At 38.7% G+C, this 21,565-nt stretch overlaps 1 protein-coding gene across 1 annotated transcript in view; it reads left to right on the top strand.

The window, feature by feature from the left end:
• Positions 1–21,565, top strand: part of PIEZO2 (piezo-type mechanosensitive ion channel component 2) — an 861,527-nt gene that overhangs the window by 337,961 nt on the left and 502,001 nt on the right. The window contains exon 3 of the mRNA XM_006868690.1: positions 5,073–5,198. Coding sequence (XP_006868752.1) covers positions 5,073–5,198 — 126 coding nt within the window. The remainder of the gene's footprint in view (positions 1–5,072; positions 5,199–21,565) is intronic.

Raw genomic sequence — 21,565 nt, 5'->3', positions numbered from 1 at the left:
TGAAGTTAATGGAACTAGGTCTAAAATTGTACCCAAAACAGGATATTTCATTTAGTCCTTCACCATAATGATATTTGCACATATTTTTAGTGTTTGTTTTTTTAATTAGGTTTTGAACATTATGAAATGCTTCTTCTGTATCAGAGGCAGTATGTTGTTCCACTACAACATGTCATAAAATAAATAGGAAAGTGACTCTCTTTGGCAAATTTTTAATCCATACAAGACCAATAGTTTTATGAAATAATAAGTTAACTACTAGTCCTAGACTAATAATTAAGAAAATAATTGTTATTCTTCATATTTTATTATTATTAAGGTTTTTATTGTGGAGTGAATAAAAGTTTATAGGGCATATCATCAGTTTTTCACTCAACAAATCATATACCTTGTTTCATTACATTGATTATTAGCCCCTCCATGTATTTCTCTCTATCCACTTTAGCTTTTTAAAAAACAAACAAAAAAACCCACTCAGGCATATATAATAATTTACATCTCCAAAGGTCACATTCTGCAAGTCTGCTCCTGGCCACCAGCTCTTAGTCCTTCTCTTCTTAGTCCATGAATCCTCAGCCGCTCCCCCTCTCCATGCCCCCATCTTTGCCTCCATCTCTGGTGCTGCTGCTTCTCTGGATAAGGTCCTGCATTCTGCTTGCGCGTTCCTCTCTTGATTGTCCTAGGGTCTTCTGTTTCTGGACTGTAAGATTAAGAACTCCCCCTTTTTTTTTTTTTTTCTTTTTTACAAGACTTCTACCTTTACAATTGTGACAGTCGCGATTAGTCATGATAACAGTTATTCACTATTGAATCTTACGAATCTTATTCCCATCTCTTTTCACCAGACCCATCTTTCCCCCTGTACTCTTTTTTTTTTTTTAAGTTTTTATTGTGAGTTATGTGATAAGTTTACATGGGAGAACATTAGCTTTGCATTCATCCTATTGTATATTGTTTCATTGCCATGATTACAATCCCCTCCATGCATCATCAACCAACCAAAGGGTATACCCTGCAAGCTAATGCCCCAGTCGTCAGAACACAGCCCCTCTTCCTCCCTGGGTCTAGAGTTCCCAGCTGCTCCATCTCTCCACATCATCCTCTCTGCCTCCATTTCTGGCATCACTGTTTCTCTGGGTAGGCACCCACACTCCACTCTTCTCCCTTGATGGTCCCAGGACCCTCAGCTCCAGGACTGCAGAGTCAACTACTCCCCTCCTTTTGCTATAAAACGTCTACCTTTACATTTCCAACCCTCACAGTCAGTCCTGATAGTAATTATTCACTATTGTACCACATGAATGCTATCCCCATCTCCTTTCATCATTCCCACCCAAACTGGACACTACTCAGTGGAGATTCTACCTTCCTCTGTGCCCTCTGGATCTAGGCTCCCTCTTTTTTTTTTTTTTATGTTTTATTGTGAATTATATGATAGTTTACATGGGAGAACCTTAGTCTTACATTCATTCCATCGTATATTATCTCATTGCCATGGTTCCAATCCCCTCCATGCATCCTCAACCAACCAAAGGGTATATCCTAGAAACCTACCCCCTACACTTCCCTCTTCCCCCCGCTCCCATTTTTCGGCCCACAGTCCCTTTCCCTCTCTGGGTCCAAGGTCCCCAACCACTTCATCACTCCACTTTGTCGTCTCTGTCTCTATCTCAGGCATCTCTGTTTCTCTGGGTAGGGTCCCACTCTCGGCTCTTCTCCATTGATGGTCCCAGAGACCTCCGCTCCTAGCCTGTAGCATTAATCACTCCCTTCCTTGTTACAAAATGTCTACCTTTGCATTTCCAACCCTCACAATCCATCCTGATAAAGCATTTTTCACTACAGTATCACGAGTTACCCTTCTGTATTTCCTTTCATCAGCTCTGCCCAAACAGATTGAGTAGTACCTACTGGAGATTCTGCCTTCCTCCATGCTCCTTGGCATTAGGTTCCCTCTTGAAGGCTTGTAAGCCAGCCACTTCTTGCCTTTGTAGTCCCCCCCTCCCCATTTGAGTATCCAATGTCCAAGTTGCCCATCTCCTGTCCATTCTGTGTGTGGAAGGGGTGTAAATGCTTCTTGCTGTAAGTATTTGTTCCTTCTTTTGAGTTGCCGCTCCATCCCCCCATACTCTTAAACTAAACTCCCTCTTGAAACCTTGTAAGCCAGTCACTGCGTGCCTTTATTGCCCCCTCATTTTAGGTAGTCAATGTCTAAGTTGCCCATCCCTATCTACCCTGTGTACAGTGGATAGCATTCATGCTTGATTTGGAGAGTCTTTTCCTCTCTGTTGGTATTTAGAGTAACTATCGCTCTGAGTATAGGTCAGGTTCATCATGAAGATGCATCATCTGTCACTGTAGCTGTTCCAGTCTGCTTGTCCTTTCTAGTGGGAATGTCTCACCTCATAAGGTTGTAGATGGAACTCAGGATTCCACCTAAGACCCTATACTCTGTAAAGGCTTTGCATGAGGCCTATTTCACTGGGCAAGTTGTAGAACCACTTTTAGATATTCCAATCAGTTATAGGCTGAAGGCGGCCTTAAAAGTTTTCTCTAATCGTGTTTCCCAACATTCCTTTCTATCCCACTCAAGTGTCTATTTTACAGTAGTAGGCAAGGGAAACCAATATTCATAAGGCAGTCAAGAATTTTAGTATTATTTACCCTCTTCACTCTATACTTAGATCCCTGTATTCCAGAGCTCTGTTATTCCAAGGTGGAGCATGAATCACTATTTATCTCTGTCCCACTAGGCCATGCAAACGTGTCTCAATGTTCCCCTATCTATCTTGTTCTTCTGCCTCCTCCCCCCTTCTTGTACTGCCCTCCCCAACTCCCAAAGTAACCCTCCCACCCCAACTCCATTGTGATTACCTTATATTCCATTAGTTCTTCCCTCCATTTAAGACAGTCTAGTTTATCCTGTAATCTACCTGACCTTCCCACCACCTGGATCTCTGTTCCTCTGTGTTTACCTTCTTTTACATTGTAATTGTTTTGATCATAGACTGACCTCCCTGATCCTCTGTTCTTATAATTTTATTCTGTTCTTGACTCTTCCATTTGTCGATTGAGTTCAGGTTGATGCTGCCCTGTATGTCATTCTGTAGTTGTTGTCTGTTCTTGTTGGTTCTCAGTCCACAGAACTTCCTTTAGGATGTTTCTCATAGCACGGTTGGCTTTGGCAAAATCCCCTAGCTTCTGTTTATCCTGGAATGTTTTTATTACACCATCATATTTGATTGACAGCTTTGCTGGGTAGAGGATTCTTGGGTGGCAGTTTTTTCTTCCAGGGTTTTATATATGTCTCCCCATTGCCTTCTTGCCTGCATGGTTTCTGTTGAGAAATCTGAGCTTAATCTGATTTGCTTGCCTTTGTATGTTGTATTTCTCTTTTCCCTAGCTGCTTTCAAGATGCTGTCTTTATCTTTGGTTTTGGAGAGCTTGATTATTATATGTCTTGGTGATTGTCTTTTAGGGTCTATCCATCCTAAGGTTCGTTGAGTTTCTTGAATGCTTATCTTTTCACTTTTCAGCATGTTAGGAATATTTTCTTCCAGAAGCTCTTCAGCTATCTCCTCTGTGGACTTGTGTGATTGTTCCTGTTCTGGAATGCCAGTAATTCTTATGTTATTCTTCTTCATGTTATCCAACATGAATCTTAGGCCTTCTTCAGTATTTTTTATCCTTTTTTGGGTTTGTTCTTCTATCTTAGTAGTGTTGAGAGATTTATCTTCTAACTCACTAGTTCTGGCTTCTATCTCTTCAATCCTTTGCCCTTTCAGTGTATTGTCCATTTCTGATATTCTATTATTTATCATTTGGACCTCTTTTTGTGTGTTTTGAATTGTTTCCAATGCTGTATCTATCTTATTTGATTGTTCCTGCAGCGCTTTCCCGACTTCTTCCTTATTTTTCTCAACTGCATTTTATAGTGTTTTGATACATTTTATAATCATTTTTAGGAATTCCTTCTCCGGCATTTCCAAAGCCTGCCCATCTTCAAGTATCGAGTGTAGGTCTCCTTTCAGCTCATTTGCCTCAGTCACTTTATCTCATTTCTGGACATGTGCAGATATGGTCATCTGCTTCTGTTTTTTTTAGCATAGTCAGGGGTTATCTGTGGCCTTAATACTTAGGTGGGTATGTATTTTGGTATTTTTTATGCTTTCTGATTGCCTCCAGGTAGATGTGATCAGGAAGTAGACTTCCCTTTTCACTCTTCTTCGTGAGAAATTTCAAGATGCCACTGTTGGTAGTTTTGATGTAACTTAGGATTTAATTTTTGGCTTATTTCCTTTTTTGTCTGCTTGTCCTGCTCCACAATCCCCGTTCAGGCCTTTGTTCTAGTTGTAAACAGTTCAGGGCCAGCTGTGGCCGTTTGGTTTTAATTGGAAACTGTCTCTTTAAATTTCAAGGAGATCTGTGTGCATGCGTAGTAGAACCCTATGAGGGTTGGGCTGAGGTGCCCACTAGCTCAGGCACCCCTATAGTCACTAGAATGGATGTGTGCAGACAGCAAGGGACCAATGAATAGTTACCAGAAGAAAAGAATGTCCACACCTTTATCTCTGCAGTTTTGCCAGGTGTCTGTGGCTGCTCCGATCCTTCCCCCTCTTGGTCTCACCCAACATGGTGGCTCCTGGAGCAGCTGAGCATCCCGGACTAGAAAACAATGGATTTCTTGCTTCTACCACAAATTCCCACAGCTGTAAGCCTTCCAGCCTTCTAAATATTCCTTTATATGTGGTTCAGAGTTTTGGGACCATCCCCTGAGCCTGCTTGGCCCGGTATTCTGTGTTGTTTTTGGTGGAGCTCTTTACTGCGCTTCCACCTGATCCACCATCTTGTTTGTTCTCCTCTTCATATACTTTTGTGTCCATCTGTATAAAATATCATATAGAAAAATGTTCCATATATTGTAGGAATGTCTAAAGGAAACATGGCAAATGATAATAACTCAATTTCATCTAAAATGGTTTTAAAAAATGTTACTTGACACACTATACAAGAGACATAATGAATATACTTCATCTTATGTTTTCTCACCATCTCTGTGCTTGTTTCCCTAGGACATACGGGACGGCTGTTAAAGTCTCTGTGCTTCACCAGTCTCTCCTTCCTGTTGCTGCACATCATTTTTCACATTACATTGGCTAGCCTTGAAGCGCAACACCGTATTGCACCTGGTTACAATTGTGAGTAGTATGGTTCTTCCCTCCTCCATTCCCATAGTATGTATTTTGCATAAAGCTATGTGTCATAACAATAATAGAAACTGAGGTACTAATTACAATATTAATGGTAATATTGTGATCAATCTGGTCATGGACAATCCAGTGTAGTAAAATACATATAAAGAAGCTTTGCCACAGAGAATTAGATACTGAGGACAAATTAATTAGTATATCTTTAACACATATTAAGTACTAGACCCCTACCTAGCCTTTAAGAAATTGTCATTGAGCTTAATCTAAGAAATGAATATTTACATACAGCATATACCTTGGCGCTTACAGTACAGCTATTGAGATATGACATGTACAGTTTCAAACATGATAACAGAAGTTGAATAATATTATATTCTTTATAATGGAAATTCTATTTCCATTATAAAGAATAATGTAAGAGTTTATAAGTGTATGGGAAGATGTAACAACACAGATTTTTTTTTTTTTTTTATGTTCAAGTTGGGAGCTCTTTGTTGATATACACTGTGAAATGATATGTCTTATAGTATGTATAAGACATACTTATACATACTATAAGACATATCATTTCACAGTGTATATCATATGGAGTCCTGGTTTGGAGTTGTGGGTTAATGCATTGGACTGCAAAGTCGGTTTCATCTGCAGTGTCGGCAGTTCAGGCTTACCAGCCACTCCTCGGAAACCCTATACATGGTCGCTATACATGGTCCGAACCTACTTGACGCCACTTAACAACAACAACATACATATTATACAAGGGTGCTTCAAATAGTTTTTGGAAAAACTCCATTATCTTTCAATTGCAATTTTCCATAAACTTTCTGAAGTTCCCTCATATTTACATTTATGATATGAAGAAGGCAACACATATGTGTTTTATCTAAGTAGTGTCATCTTTCCAAAATTAACCTGCCATTGAATTAATCTCATTTTAATTTTTGTAAGCATTTTAAGTGTGTGGAATACAATCCACATGTCAATCCTAAAAAAAAAAAAAAAAAAAAAAAACTCTGGGGCATTTGAAACAGACTACAATAAATGTTTTAATTTGTCAGGTTTTCTTTCAAAAACATACTTGTGGGATTGAAATCTCCTGAACAAGTAATGTGAAGTAAACTTGCATTTCCCTGTAAAATAAGAAATCAAAATATTGATGGTTCAAGGAGGGATGAGAGGTTGTTTTATAGGATTTGCATTCATAAATTATTTCACTGCCTAACTCCATACAGAGCTAAAGTCAGTATTCCTTTGGGACATTTTATTTCTTTCAGAGTCCCTTTGATAGCTTTGCCTGGCCAACACTTTAAGATATGTTTGTTTGTTTTTTAATTTGAGATGTAATTTAATATCATCAAATTCCTCCTTTTAAGGTATACAAATCAATAAAATTTAATATATTCACAGGGTTGTACAAACCATAGTCACTATCTAATCCCAGAATATTTTCATTGTCCCCAAATGAAATTCCATACCCATTAGCATCACCTTCCATTCCCTCCCTACCCTGGTCTTGGCCTCTTGTGGTACAATGAATTACTTGATGTGGCTTTCTATCCATAGCCTTTGTAACTCCCATCAAATGACTGGGTGGGACCATGAAGAGAGGGTGTTGTTTTTGTTGTCGTTGCCAAGTGTCAAGTTGGTAGGACTCATAGCAACCTAGTATAGGGTTTCTGAAGAGCAACTGATTGGTTTGAGCTGCTGACCTTGTGGTTCAAAACTCAGTGCTGAACCTGCAGTACCACACTAGGCATCCAGAGAGGGTGTTGTTTTTGTTGTTGTTGTTGTTAAGCACCGTGGAGTCGGTTCCGACTCATAGCGACCCTGTACCAGGGTTTCCGAGGCTGTAAATCCTTACGGGAGCAGAAAACCTCATCTTTTTCCCGTGGAACATCTGGTAGTTTTGAACTTCTGACCTTGTGGTTCACAGCCCGATTCGTAACCACTACGGTGTGTAGAAGACTGTATATGTGGAAGTTGGTCAGCCTGTCTTCCTGCTGAGTTTTAAATGAGTCATCTCAGAAACATGAATAAGGATCTCACTACCATGAATAAGGATCTCACTACCATGAATAAGGATCTCACTACCATGAAGAAAGAAGAGCTAGAAGTAAAGTACATCCTTTGGACCCTGAGATCCCTACCCGTTGAATGTCACCAATCCAGGAGACAGAGAGCTGTGACACCAGGGAAGTGATGGAGAAGTGGTGGCAGCAAAGGGAGTAGCATCAAAAGCAGAGGGAGTATCATCAGCTCACAGAGTGAAAAACAATCTGCTTTTGGGCAGGTGGTTTGCTGAACTACCTAATTAGGGCTGAGTAGCTGTGAGCTGAGATTTATGGTGGAGTAGAATGTTCTTTGGGCATCTATCAGCAGCACTAAACATACTTTGTAGCATTGCCTGAGCATGGAAGAGGCCAAAAGATCACTTGGCTGAGAATCAGATATTCTTCTAAGAATTCTTGAATCAAATTCTTAGAAGTGGCAATCCTGACCGAGAACTTTATATTCTGAGCATTTCTGTTCCTAAATAACCTCCTGTTAAATTACCTAATAAACCCCATAATCATGAGTATTATCTGTGAGTTCTGTGTGACCATTGCAATGATTACCAAACCTAGCAAACATGTGGAGAGTACTGTGTAAGGGATGGTTGGTGTCAGAATTGGTCAAGATGGTAGGAAGACAGAGATATTTCTGTCCTTCACCTCATAGGACTCTGCCTTGGGCTGATGTTGAGTTTGATTTTACTTCTGCCTTGAGAAGTAAGAGGTCAGACACCACCTCGTGCACTTCTTATATAACCATACTTCTCCCTCTGTCTCCATAGATTTACTTATTTTGCATATAAATGAGATCCCACCATGCATAGCCTTTTGTTTCTGGCTTTTTTTATGAAACGTGCTTTCTAAGTTCATCCATGTTGTAGCAAGTATCAATACTTCATTAAAAAAAAAATCTTATTGCTTTATATATTTGCCCACATTTGGTGTTGTCGGTCTTTTCAATTGTAGACATTCTAGTAGTTATGAAATAATACCTAATCATGCTCTTAACGTCCATTTCTCTAATGCCGAAAGATGTTAAGCAACTTTTCTTTTTTTTTTAAATTTTGATTAGGGTAATACTTTATTTCTTTTTATGGCTGAATGATATTCCATTTTAAAAATGTGGTCTTAGTGTCAAGTAATTAGGCAAAGGACATCCCATTTAAAATTTATTTGAAGCTTCAATAAGTTTTATTTATTTATTTTTAAGAATGGCATTTTAGACAGTTTATAATGAAAAGGCATTTCTGATATACAGAGAGGTTCAGATCTTTTTGGAATTAGTAGAAATGCTAGCAGAAATATTTTGTAGTGTTTTGAAACCAAAAATCTTTGCATATGTCTTAATAAGGCACGCTTAGGACCATAAGGAAGGATTTTCTTAGCATGTCTGAAAATATAGACTACTTTTATAAATAATGAGAACTTGATCACTGAAAATATTTAATTGCAACATAATTTGATTTTGCAAATAAGGATATTGCCCATTTATGCAAATAATTCCAGGTAGCTGAATGATATTTTAAGGACTGCTCTGGAGGAATTTTGAATTATGAAATAAAATTCATGATCTCTTCTTCTCATTACTTTATAAAGGTAAAAGTAAAAAACACAATTTGGAATGTTTAAATAACGTTCTCTTTTCTAAGTTTCTAAATATTTTTATCTTATGTATGGTCTCCTATAGAAAGTATAAACAGAAAGGCATACATACTTAACATACAAACCACAGTATAAACAGAAAGCCGTACATCTTAATATACAAACACACAACTCACACACATTCATACACACCACACACATACATGCAGCCCTGGTGTGGCACTGTGGGTTAATGTGCTGGACTGCAAAGTCGGTTTGAATCACAAGGTCGGTGGTTCAAGTTCACTAGTCATTCCTCAGAAACCCTATATAGGGTTACTATGGGTCGGAACAGACTGGACAGCACTTAACAACAACTTACATACCATGCCAATCAAAAACAATATACATACCATATCAATTCACACCACACTGACACATATACAGTCACATACCACATGTATACCATACTCACATGCCATATACATACATGCATACATACAAGTACTTTTTGTTCTTCTTTTGGCTCCTGCTCAGGCAGGAATTTAAATTACCTAGATACTTTGAATGAGTTCTATTCTAAAATTAGACACTCTCACACCTGAGGGATGCTCAGGTGTACTCAGGAGATGATATCTTGACCTCCCTCTTTCCTAAGTGCTCTTTATGGGATTTGTTGTGCCTTTTCTAACATAGACTAAATATTTTGAATTCTAAATACCTTTATATTCCCATAGTTCTTTCAGAGTTATTTTTATTCTTGCACATATAGCCTTGACTATTATTCTTTACTATAGCAAACTTTAAACATGTCAAAATCTATTATGTTGTCCTTCATTTTCTAATTTCCCAATAGCAGAGCTCTAGTCTGTTCTACAAATAGCCAATATAATGGTAGTCATAATTTTTTCTGTTGTTATGTGCTGTTGAGTCAATTCCAACTCATAATGACCCTGTTTTGGGTTTCTGAGGAGCAGTTAGTGGGTTTGAAATGTCGACCTTGTTGTTCAAACTGACTTTTCAGTCCAGTGCTTGTCCTACAGAGCCACACCAGGACAGTAACCTTTATTTTTATAAACTTAAAGTTCTAATTGGCAATTCTTATATGTGTGATTAAGTAAACAATAGAGAAGGGCTATGCTGAAGAATTGAATTAGAGAAGACAAAGGTCTTTGCTTCCAGTCTTAGGTACCTTGAGGTAGAATTGGTAAAAGTCTTAAATTCCTTCTGAAAAATTAGACAGGTATGCAACAGCAGTGGTTCACAGGTGAGATGTGTCTTTTCTGTTTAATTTTTTGTGTAGCATTTACAACTAAGTCATTCTTGAAAAAATCTGAAGAAGGGCAAACAAACTTCAAAGTTTTGTGAGTCAGTTTAATTCCAGCTTGCCATAGACCTGTTTTTCAGCTTCTAGTGTTTTTCAAAGATCAAATTATATAAACTCCTGAAAATACTGTTTGGGTGGGTAATGGAAACACTGGCTTTTCATTTAAGTTGACTTCACTTCACTAATGTTATTGTTTTTTGAGCATTTGAAGTTACGAGTATACCATCAGAATTATAAGCCCAAACTTAGTTATTTTGACAGCCAAATTGGGAGGTTAGCTTCTTTTGGCATGTGCATATGTAAACTAGCAAAATTCAAGAAAACATACAGAAAAATACTTGGCTGACAATGTTGTGCATTTTGAATTCCTTCTCTATGTCTAAGACATTGGTAAATAAAATGATATCATCCAAACAGATCAGGATTCCCAGTCATATATGGCATTCAATTTCAAGACCACCAAGTGCTTGCTTATGTGTTTAATTCTGTTTCCTAACTGCTTCTCTCCCCATTAAAAATCATATACCTTCACCCTTATGATTGCAAAAGTTACCAGCTTCCTTCAAGAATCTAACATATGTTTGTGGGACAACAGTAGCATTTATAAATATTGAGTCATTGACTGTTCTTGTTTCCCCAGAGTCCTGTGAATATTAATTGGCAGTAGTAAAGATTTTTTTTCAAACCACCCTATTTAGTTTTTGACTAGCTGGCAGATTTGTTAAAGGTGTCATTGTGTAAAACTGAAACTTAATTCCCCCCTTCTTTTTTTCCATTTCCACAACTGTGCTCTTATAGGTAACTGAGGAAGTTGATGGGCCAAGAGGACCTCTGTAAATTTCCCTCAAACATGTGTTGCACTGCCTACTAAAATATTTTCATTCCGTCAAAACTATGCTATTTAAATGAATGTAAACCCGGTTCCAATTATGTCATTACATATTACATAGAAGTAGCTTGTTTGACTCAGTGGTGGATGTGTAGCAATGTAGTGAAATTTCAAGGCCAGTCTGTGTTATTGTGCTGTGTTATGAAGCAAGCTATTGATTCAAAGCAACTTGTGAGCTCAGAACTATGAAAAATAATATTGGGAGAAGTCTCTGATGATAACAGTTACTAAGACCATAAGATCCAAAAGGTCATTATATTCTCTTTCCAGTTAGTGGTTCTTGTTGTTGCTGTTGAGTGCCATCAAGTTGATTCCGACCCATAGCAACCCTGTATAGGGTTTCCAAGGAGTAGCTGGTGAGCTTGAACCACTGACCTTGCAGTTCAAATGACTTTGCAGTCTAACACATTAGCCCACAGCGCCACACCAGGACTCCTGTTGTTAAGTACCGTCAAGTCAGTTCTGACTCATAGCAACTCTATATAAGGTTCCAAGGAATGGCTGGTGGGTTTGAACCACCAACCTTGTGGTTAGCAGTCCTGTGCTTGTCCTACAGTGCCATACCAGGTTGTTAAATAAAAAGTAGGGCACTGTACATATAACATCTATTTCAACCATGTCTTTAGGTTTTGAGGACTGAGAAGATGTTGAATGGGCCTGTGTGCATGCCTAAGGCTATGTACCATGCTTCCAAGTTTACCTGGAAATAGTGCCCCATGCCACTCACAGAGTGATCTCTCTGTTGCCCAATCCTTGCCCCTATAGGGCTGTAATGTTTTGAAATGCCACTTCTCCAAGGTCAGCCTTTTGCTAATATAAATGCAATGTGTAGTCTGCAAATAGTGCTGGGAGTGTGGATTGCAACAATGAAAATACAGTCCCCAAGAGGACATGTGGTTACACAGAACCACACAGGCTTCTGATCTGTCTGACTTTCCACTGCCTTTTGCCCTCTTCATGCATTGTCTCCTCCCTTACACTTCCTGGAACAATGGATAAGTCTAGTTTTAAAAGTCTTAAAAAAGAGTTCTGATATTTAGTCCATGTTTGACTACGTTAGTTTTCTGTTTGGATATTTATCCTTAAATCTTGACTCAGTTGCAGAATTCATAGTTGCAATCATTCGTTTTCCCCTAAAATTCAGGCTGCTCAGATTAACTACTTTCTCCCACTGTCAGCGGAGAGCATCTAGAGTTCTGCCCCATTCTTACAGCACAAAGTGGCTCAGGAACCTTGGCCCCGACATCCACTGATCCAGAGATTATTACAGACTTCAATACTTTTCTCCATTTTCTCTTCAGTCTGCAGGACATAGGCTGCTCCCAATGTGAAGCCTGATAAAAGTTACATCCACATGTGACAAGTAGACTGAGGAAGCCCTTAGATGAGTAAGGCCATCTCAATCCTGATGACTGGTAGTGGACACTCAGAAGAAACTACTGTCCTGTGTGCATTGGCAGCTGGCACCCAGGCTGAGGGGTCACTGTGCACACATAGCAAAAAACATCATCCTGGGGATTGTGATCCCATTACCTGGAGTCCTGGTATGGCGCTGTGGAATAACCACTTGATCACAAGGTTGGTTTGAGCCACGATTTTGGCAGTTCAAACTCAGTAGCCATTCCTTGGAATCCCTATACAGGATTGCTATAGGTCAGAACTGACTTGACGGTACTTAACTATAACAGCCACAAGCTGGAGTTGGAGGTTAGATGTACAGTTACTTGTGGATCCATCCTCCTAAAAGTAATTCTATATTCGAAGGGAATGTTTTATTTTTATTTTATGCAAGACAACCCTGTGAAGAAAAGAGTTAATACTTGTGAAATGAGAAACAAATACCATAGGAAACCAATGTCCTACTTGTGTTGAAAGTAGTTTCAAAAATCACTTCTTCTGTCTGCTTTCTATTAAAACTTGATGATGGTTCAGTAAGCACATCTGGAAGATTTTGATTTTTCACCTCTCCCTGTCCTCTCTAGCCCTGTTTTTTCCATGCAGTGACTCACTTAGGCAGCATAGATCACCCACATTTCCATCATTGAGAGAGTTCTGAAATCAAGTATAATTTAAATAATTCAGTTAGTAATAAAAACAAACAAAGAAACCCCAGAACCAAGCTGTCATTCTTATTCTGGTCATCTATGTGAAGATTAGGACCATATAGTCTAAGTTTTTCTTAGCCACAGGAGTCTAAAAACAGGTGGCTAGTATACACTTTTGAGTTATATGTAGAATTAGAAGAATTCGCCTATCATGTAATTTCTTATCTCCTGAGGACTGACGAAAATGACACAGTTTAGCTTGGCTGTCACAGCTCCCTATCAGTGTGTTCTGCTAGAAGAGAACTCTAGCAACCTGCTATTTGATGGGGTTAAATTACTTAGAATAGTGAGTACAATCCATTTTTACTTCACAAAGCTAGACCAGTCCTGAGGATGAACTGAGGCAGTGGCATTGTATGAAGGAGCCCCATCATGGTTGAAATCTCATGGCCAATTTCTTTATTTCCCTTAGAATAATAATCAACCTTTTTCAAACATAATACATCATTGTATTGTGAGAAATATTTTTCAAGAGAATTTTTATACTATTTAATATACAAGGAAGTATAGGTGACTGTGGATAAGCTATTCATCCATGTGTCTCAGTTTCCTGGACTGGAATATGAAGACTATACTAGCTTCAATCTCAGAGACTTGTCTTGAAGGTTAAGTGAGTAAATACCCACCATGCATTTAGAAAAGTACCTAGCCCATAGTAAGTGCTCAGTAACTGTAAGCTATTATTATTGTTGTTGTTGTTGAGATCCTGTTTCCTGCCCAAGGTCACTGAAACATGTTGAAGCCATGTCTGACTTCTTGGGACTTCACAAGGGGAAAGGAGAATCAAACTCAATATGAAGCAAAGGCTAATTCCTATGAAAAGGAGGTCAGACATGCCTCCACCATACAATCTTCTTTACCTATTCTGATATGATCCAGCCCTTCCACAGCAATCTCTGCTTCGCATCTGGGTTCGACAATCCATTGTAATGGCCACAGAGAACTCATAATAGTACTCTTGATTATGGGGTTTGTTAGGGAAGTGAACAGGGTAAAATTCAGGATCAGAAAGTATGCAATTCTCCAGTCAGGAGGACCTCTTAATCTACTACTATACTGCAGACATGTCTCACTTTAGTCTTCAACTTCTGTGCCATGTGGTCCTTGGCCTCTGCTTTGCTTGGGCAAGTGTTACAACATTCTTTCAGCCAGTCAGTGATTACCCAAAGAGCACAGTTTACAAGGTATCCTCTTGCCTATAGCTATTCAGCTTTACTCCATCCATGGACCTGGAAGCCTGTAGCTACTCTGTCTCCCCAGGCACTCTCTTTGCCTCTATCTCTACTGTCACCAACATTTTTCGGTAGGGATCTCACACTCCACTCATGCTCTTTCTTCTGGATGGTCCTGTAATCATCTGTTCCTACTTCTGAGATATTGCCTTTGCAACGTAGCTGGATGGCAAAACTAACCAATCCCAGCCTTCGAATCCTGTATACCATGTTTGCATGATCCCACCCAATCACTTGATGGAAATTAGGAAGACACTGGATATAAAAGCCATATCAAGTAACTTCAAGGTACCAAGTTACACACATCAAGAAAGTAGAAACAGGTTCAGAAATAACACCTGTCTTTAAATCATGCATATCCACATAGGCACACAGTGACACAGATTCTCATCCACACTGGTATACATTCACATGAATGAACATGCACAGGGATGCATGGAGACACAGATTAAACAGTTATGTGGATGCAGTAACATGATTATATATTTACATGTATACATGTTCACATAGATAGTCATCAATGTGAATGTGTATTCATGACAAATTTGGAAGTGAAGTTCATATGATACATATATGATAAATGTACAAGTGTTTCCTGGCCTTCACTGGACACTTTCCTGCTTCTCTCATATTAGGTGGGTCCTGCCATGAGGACTGTGTAAAATTTCTACCCAAGGCTTTCATGCCTGTACAGGACTCTAGTCTTTTTTTTTTTTAAGATTAAGAATATTATAGAATTTTCTCCCTTTGGTATAAATGAGGCAATAAAACAACAAGAATTTATTAACATCATTTTGGCGTGCTTAAATATGTGCCTCTAGGATGCTGGATCTACCACTCTTCTATCAGTTTGTCATACTGTGGTGGCTGGAGTGTTGCTGTGATACTGGAAAGCAATGTCTTGGCATTTTAAAATCAGAAGGGTCATACATTGAGTACAGGTTTCAGTAGAACTTCTAGACTAAGCCAGACTAGGAATAAGGAGAGGCTGACCACTTCTGAATGGTTACTCACTGAAAACCGTATTGATTGTTGTTGTTAGGTGCCATCGAGTCGGTACCGACCCATAGTGACCTTATGCACAGCAGAAAGAAACACTGCCAATCCTGGGCCAACCTCATGCTTGAGTCCATCGATGCTGCATCTTGGCCAGTCCATCTCATTGGGGGGTCTTCCTCTTTTTCTCTGACCCTCCACCTTACCAAACATGATATCCTTCTCCAGCGACTGGTCCCTCCTGAAAATATGTCTGAAATAAGAGTGATGAAATTTGGCCATGTTGGCCTTCAAGGAGCACTTTGACTGCACTTCTTCCAAAATGGATCTGTTGGTTCTTTTGGGAGCCCATGGCACTTTCAGTATTCTCCTCCAACACCATAACTCAAATGCATCAATTCTTCTATGGTCTTCCTTATTCACTGTCCAGCTTTTGCATGCATATGAGGTTATTGAAAATATCATGACTTGGGTCAGGCACACCTTAGTCCTCAAGCTGACATTTTTGCTCTTCAACACTTTAAAAAGGTCTTGTGCAGCAGATTTACCTAACACAATACGTCCTTTGATTTCTTGACTGCTGCTTCCATGAGTTTTAATTTGATCCAAGAAGAAGGAAATTCTTGACAACTTCAGTCTTTTCTCCATTGATAGGAATGTTATTGATTGGTCCAGTGGTGAGGATTTTTGTTTTCTTTACATTGAGATGTAATCCCTAGTGAAGGCTGTTTTCTTTGATCTTCATCAGTAAATGTGTTAAGTCCTCTTCACTTCCAGCAAACGAGGCTGTATCATCTGCATATCGCAGGTTGTTAATGAGTCTTCCTCCAATCCTGATGCCACATTTTCTTCATATAACCTAGCTTCTTTAATTATTTGCTCAGCATACAGGTTGAATAAGTATGGTCAAAGAAGCCAACCTTGTCACACACCTTTTTTTACTTTGAACTATTCAGTGTTCCCATGTTCTGTTCGAACAACTGCTTCTTGGTCCAGGTACAGATTCCTCATAAGCACAATTAACTGTTCCGGAATACTCATACTTCGCAATGTTGTCTATAGCTTGTCATGATCCACACAATCACAAGCCTTTGCATAGTCAGTAAAGCACAGGTAAATATCTTTCTGATATTCTCTGCTTTTAGCCAATATCCATCAGACATTAGCAATGATATCCCTCATTCCAGGGTCTCTTCTTAATCCTCTGGAAGTTCTCTGTCCACGTATGCTTGCAGCCATTTCTGTATTACGTTTGCTATCTCTTTGGGATAGCAAAGAGATTGTCCGATGATTTCTGCATTCCGTTGGGTCACCTCTCTTTGGAATGGGCACAAATATAGATCTCTTCCAATCAGTTGGCCAGACAGTTGTCTTCCACATTTCTTGGCATAGATGAGTGAGTGCCTCCTGTGCCACCTCACTTTCTTGAACTATTTCAGTTTTTATTCCATCAGTTCCTGGTGCCTTGTTCTTTGCCAATTCCTTCAATGCACCTTGGACTTCCTCCTTCAGTATCAAGCTGCAAACCTTGAGGTCAGCAATTCAAAACTACCAGCTGTTCCATGGGAGAAAGATGAGGCTTTCTGCTTCCATAAAGATTTACAGCCCCGGAAACCCTGTACAGGGTCGCTATGAGTTGGAATAGACTTTACAGCACTTAACAACAACAACCTTATGGATAGCAGTGGAATATTATCAGATATAGTTCCGGAAGCTGGGCACCTCAGATTGGAAGGCACTCAGAATACAACTGGGGAAAAGCTACCTTCTCAAAGTAGAAATGACCTTAATGAGGTGAATGGAACAAAGCATTCAAAGGACCTTAATTTACTGATGTGGCACAACTCAAACTGGGAAGAAACAGCTGCAAACAGCCATTAATAATTGGAATGTTGAATGTAAGAAATATTAATCTTGGTCATCAGAAATGAAATGAAATGCATAAAAATCAATATCATAGGCATTATTGAGTGGAAATGGACTGGTATTAGCTGCTATTTTGAACCATAGTCATATGGTTTACAAGCTGGGAACAACACATTTAAGAGGAGTGGTGTGATATTTATCACCAAAAAAGTATTTCAAGATCCATCTTGAAGTGCAATGCTGTCTGTGATAGGATAATGCCTATATGCCTACAAGGAATAATTGGACAATGGTGTGGTACTGTAGGATAAGGACCAGACTGCTAATCTCAAGACTGGCAGATCCAACTCACCAGTCACTCCTCAGAAACCCCACATAGGTCTGCTATGAGTCAGAATCCACTCAACATCACTTAATAGCAATAATACAAGGAAAGCCAGTTCATACCACCATTGTTCAAATTATGCACCAACCAGTAAAGCCAGTGATGATGAAATTGAAGCATTCTACCAAATTCTTCAATCTGAATTTGATCAAACATTGCAATCAAGGTGCATTGATACTTACTGGTGATTAGAATGCAAAACTTTGAAACAAAAAGGAAGGATCAGTAGTTGAAAAATATGGCCTTGGTGATATAAATGGTGCTGGTGATCACATGATATAATTTTGCTGGGCCAACTATTTATTCACTACAAATACTTTTTTTTTCAAAAGTTTACTGTACACATGGACCTCACCAGATGTCTACCCAGAAATCAAATTGACTACATTTGTGAGAAGGGATGATGAAGAAGCTCAATATCATCAGCCAAAACAAGGCCAGAGCAGACTGTGAAACAAAGCATCAATTGTTCATATGAAACTTAAATCTGATGCTGAAGGAAATCAAAACAAGTACAGAAGACCTAAAATGCAACTTTCAATATATCCCTCCTGAATTTCGAGACTATCTCAAGAAGATATTTGATGCATTAGACACCAAGGACTGAAGACCACAAGTGTGGGAAAACATCAGAAACTTAATACATCTCCACATCAAAGCAAGAAAAGGAAAATCCAAGAAGATCTTGGAAACATTAAAAATATGAAGAAATTGAAAAGTAAAAGCACACACACACATACAAATGAACTCAGTACAAGAAAGCATGCAGAACAAAACCCAGCAACACCACAATAAATGAACAGCTTAATAACAGCAATTAATCCATTTGTTGTTAGGTGCCATTGAGTCGGTATCGACTCATAATGACTTTGTGCACAGCAGAACGAAACACTGCCCAATACTGGGTCAACCTCTCACTGCTGTTGCCACGCTTGAGTCCATCGATGCTGCCACTTGGCCAATCCATCTCATTGGGGGACTTCCTCTTTTTTCTGACCCTCCACCTCCAGTGACTGGTCCCTCCTGACGATATGTCTGAAGCATGAGGGGTGAAGTTCAGCTATCTTGGCCTCCAAGGAGCACTCTGACTGCACTTCTTCCAACACAGATCTGTTTATTCTTTTGACAGCCCATGGCACTTTCAATATTCTCCTCTAACACTGTAACTCAAAAGCATCAATTCTTCTAAGGTTTTCCTTATTCACTGTCCAGCTTTCACATGCATATGAGGTTATTGAAAATATCATGGCTTGGGTCAGGTGCACCTTAGTCCTCAAGTTGACATCTTTGCTCTTCAACACTTTAAAAAGGTCTTGTGCTGCAGATTTGCCTAATGCAATACGTCCTTTGATTTCTTGACTGTTGCTTCCATGAATGTTGATAGTTGATCCAAGAAGAATGAAGTCCTTGACACCTTCATTTTACACTGAATGTCAATGGATTAAATGCACCATCCAAGAGACAGAGAGTAGCAGAATGGACAAGATGACAGGATCCTCCAACATGCTGTCTGCACACAAAGACAAAAATAGGTTAAAAATTAAAGGATGAAAAAATACATACAAATTTAATTGCAGTTAAAGAAGTTGCAGGAGTGGCAATATTAATTTCTAGTAAAATAAACTTTAAAGCAAAAACCAGTATAACAGTCAAAGAAGGACATAATATCATGATTAAAGGATCAATTGAAACAGAGGACACAACCATGATCCCAAAGAAAAAGCCCAAAAATACATGAGTCAAACCCTAATGGTATTGAAGAAAGAAACAGACAAATCTACAATAATAGTGGGGATTTTAATACACAACTTTCCAAAAAGGGCAGAACAACCAGAAAGTAACTCAACAAAGATGATGAAACTAAACAACATAACTCACTTGACCTCATAGATTTGTACAGAGCATTCAACTCAACAACAGCCAAATACACATTCTTTTCCAGTACACATCTAAAATTATCCAGAATAAACCATGTTTTGGGCCACAAAGCAAGTCTCAACAAATTTTAACACATCAGTATACTACAAAGCAACTATTCAAATCACAATTCTATGAATTAGAAATCAACAAGAGGTGGATCAAGGAAATAAAATCAAATACATGGACAGTGAATAACACCCTGCTTAAAAGATACTAGCTAGTAGAACAAATGAAAAGTGAAATTTAAAAATTCCAAGAAACAAATGAGAATGAAAACACGACATACCAAAACATTTGAAACACAAAAAAACAGTGATGAGAGGGCAATTTATAGCAATAAATGCATACATCAAAAAAGAAGAAAGAACCAAAATCAGCATGTTAACATAGAATCTCAAACAATTAAAATAAGACCAGCATAGTACTTCGTCTCTCATACTTTGGATATATTGGCATATATATATACTCTTATATTGTCAGGAGGGACCAGTTGCTGGAGAAGGATATCATGTTTGGCAATGAGGAGGGTCAGCGAAAAAGAGGAAGACTCCCAGCAAGATGGATTGGCAAATGGCAGCATCAATGGGGTCAAGCGTGGCAACAATTGTGAGGTTGGCCCAGGACCAGGCAGTATTTCATTCTGTGTGCATAGGGTCACTATGAGTCAGTACAGACTTTATGGCACCTAACAACTGCATCCTTCATGAACTTGGATACAAAAATTCTCAACAAAATCCTAGCCAATAAAATTCAGCAACATATCAAGAAAATAATACATCATGAACAAGTGGGATTCATACCTGGTATTCAAGGTTGGTTCAATATTAGATAAACAATCAACATAATGTACCATATGAATAAAAAAAAAGGAAAGAGCCACATGATGAGATCGATTGATGCAGAAAAGGTTTTAGACAAAATACAACACTCATTCCTGATAAAAATTCTCAGCAAAGTAGGACTGAAAGGAAATTCTTCAACATAATTGGTCATGGTGGTGGTGGGTGTGCACTCTGACTCAATAGTGATCCTGTGTAGTGTTTCCAAGGCTGTAAATCTCTATGGGAGCAAAAATCCTCAAGTTTTGCCTATGGATATGCTGGTAGTTTTGAACTACTGATCGTGGGATTAGTAGCCTAATTCATAACCATAATTAAGAGAACATATAAGGAGCTCTGGTAGCATAGTGGTTATGAATCAGGCTGTGAACCTTAAGGCCAGCAGTTCGAAACTACCAGCCACTTCGCGGCTGCTCCAGTAAAGATTTACAGCCTCGGAAACCCTGTACAGGGTCGCTATGGGTCGGAAATGACTCGACGGCACTTAACAACAACATATTTAAAATCAGCAGCCAGCATCACTCCCAACAGAGAGAAACTGAAAGCATCCACTTTGCAAACATGAACCAGATAAGGATGCCCATTATCACCACTCCTATTCAATGTTGTTTTGGAAGTCTTAGCTAGAGCTATATGGCAAGAAAAGGAAATCAAAGGCATCAACATTGGAAAAGATGTAAATCTCTCTGTATTTTCAGATGATATGATCCTATATTTATAAATCCCAATGACTCAGCAAAAAAAAAAAAAAAAATTTTTTTTTTTAAGTCAATAGAAGATTCAGCAAAGTGACAGAGTTCAAGATCAACACACAAAAATAAGTGGGATTCTTCTATGGCAATAAAGACAGCTCTGAATAGGAAATTTGGAAAACAATATAATTTACAATAGCCACCCAAAAGATGAAATATTTAGGAATAAATCTAGCCAAAGAAACAAAAGACTCTTGCTAAAGAAAACTATAAAACACTGCTTACATGAAACCAAAAGAGAATTTGCAAATATGGAAGAATATACCCTGCTTATGGATAGGACGACCAATACAACCCAAAGCCATCTACAGTTACAACAGAATCCCAATCCAGATTCCAAAAACATTCTTTAAAGAGATGGATAAAGTGTATGCATGGAGATTAAGTCTGAGCTCCAGTCCCGAGGTAGGAG

This window comes from Chrysochloris asiatica, unplaced genomic scaffold (genome assembly GCF_000296735.1).
Source record: "Chrysochloris asiatica unplaced genomic scaffold, ChrAsi1.0 scaffold00122, whole genome shotgun sequence".
In the NCBI taxonomy this organism is placed as follows: domain Eukaryota; kingdom Metazoa; phylum Chordata; class Mammalia; order Afrosoricida; family Chrysochloridae; genus Chrysochloris; species Chrysochloris asiatica.
The sequence above is the reverse complement of the archived record's forward strand: the minus strand, read 5'-3'. Positions and strand labels throughout refer to the sequence as shown.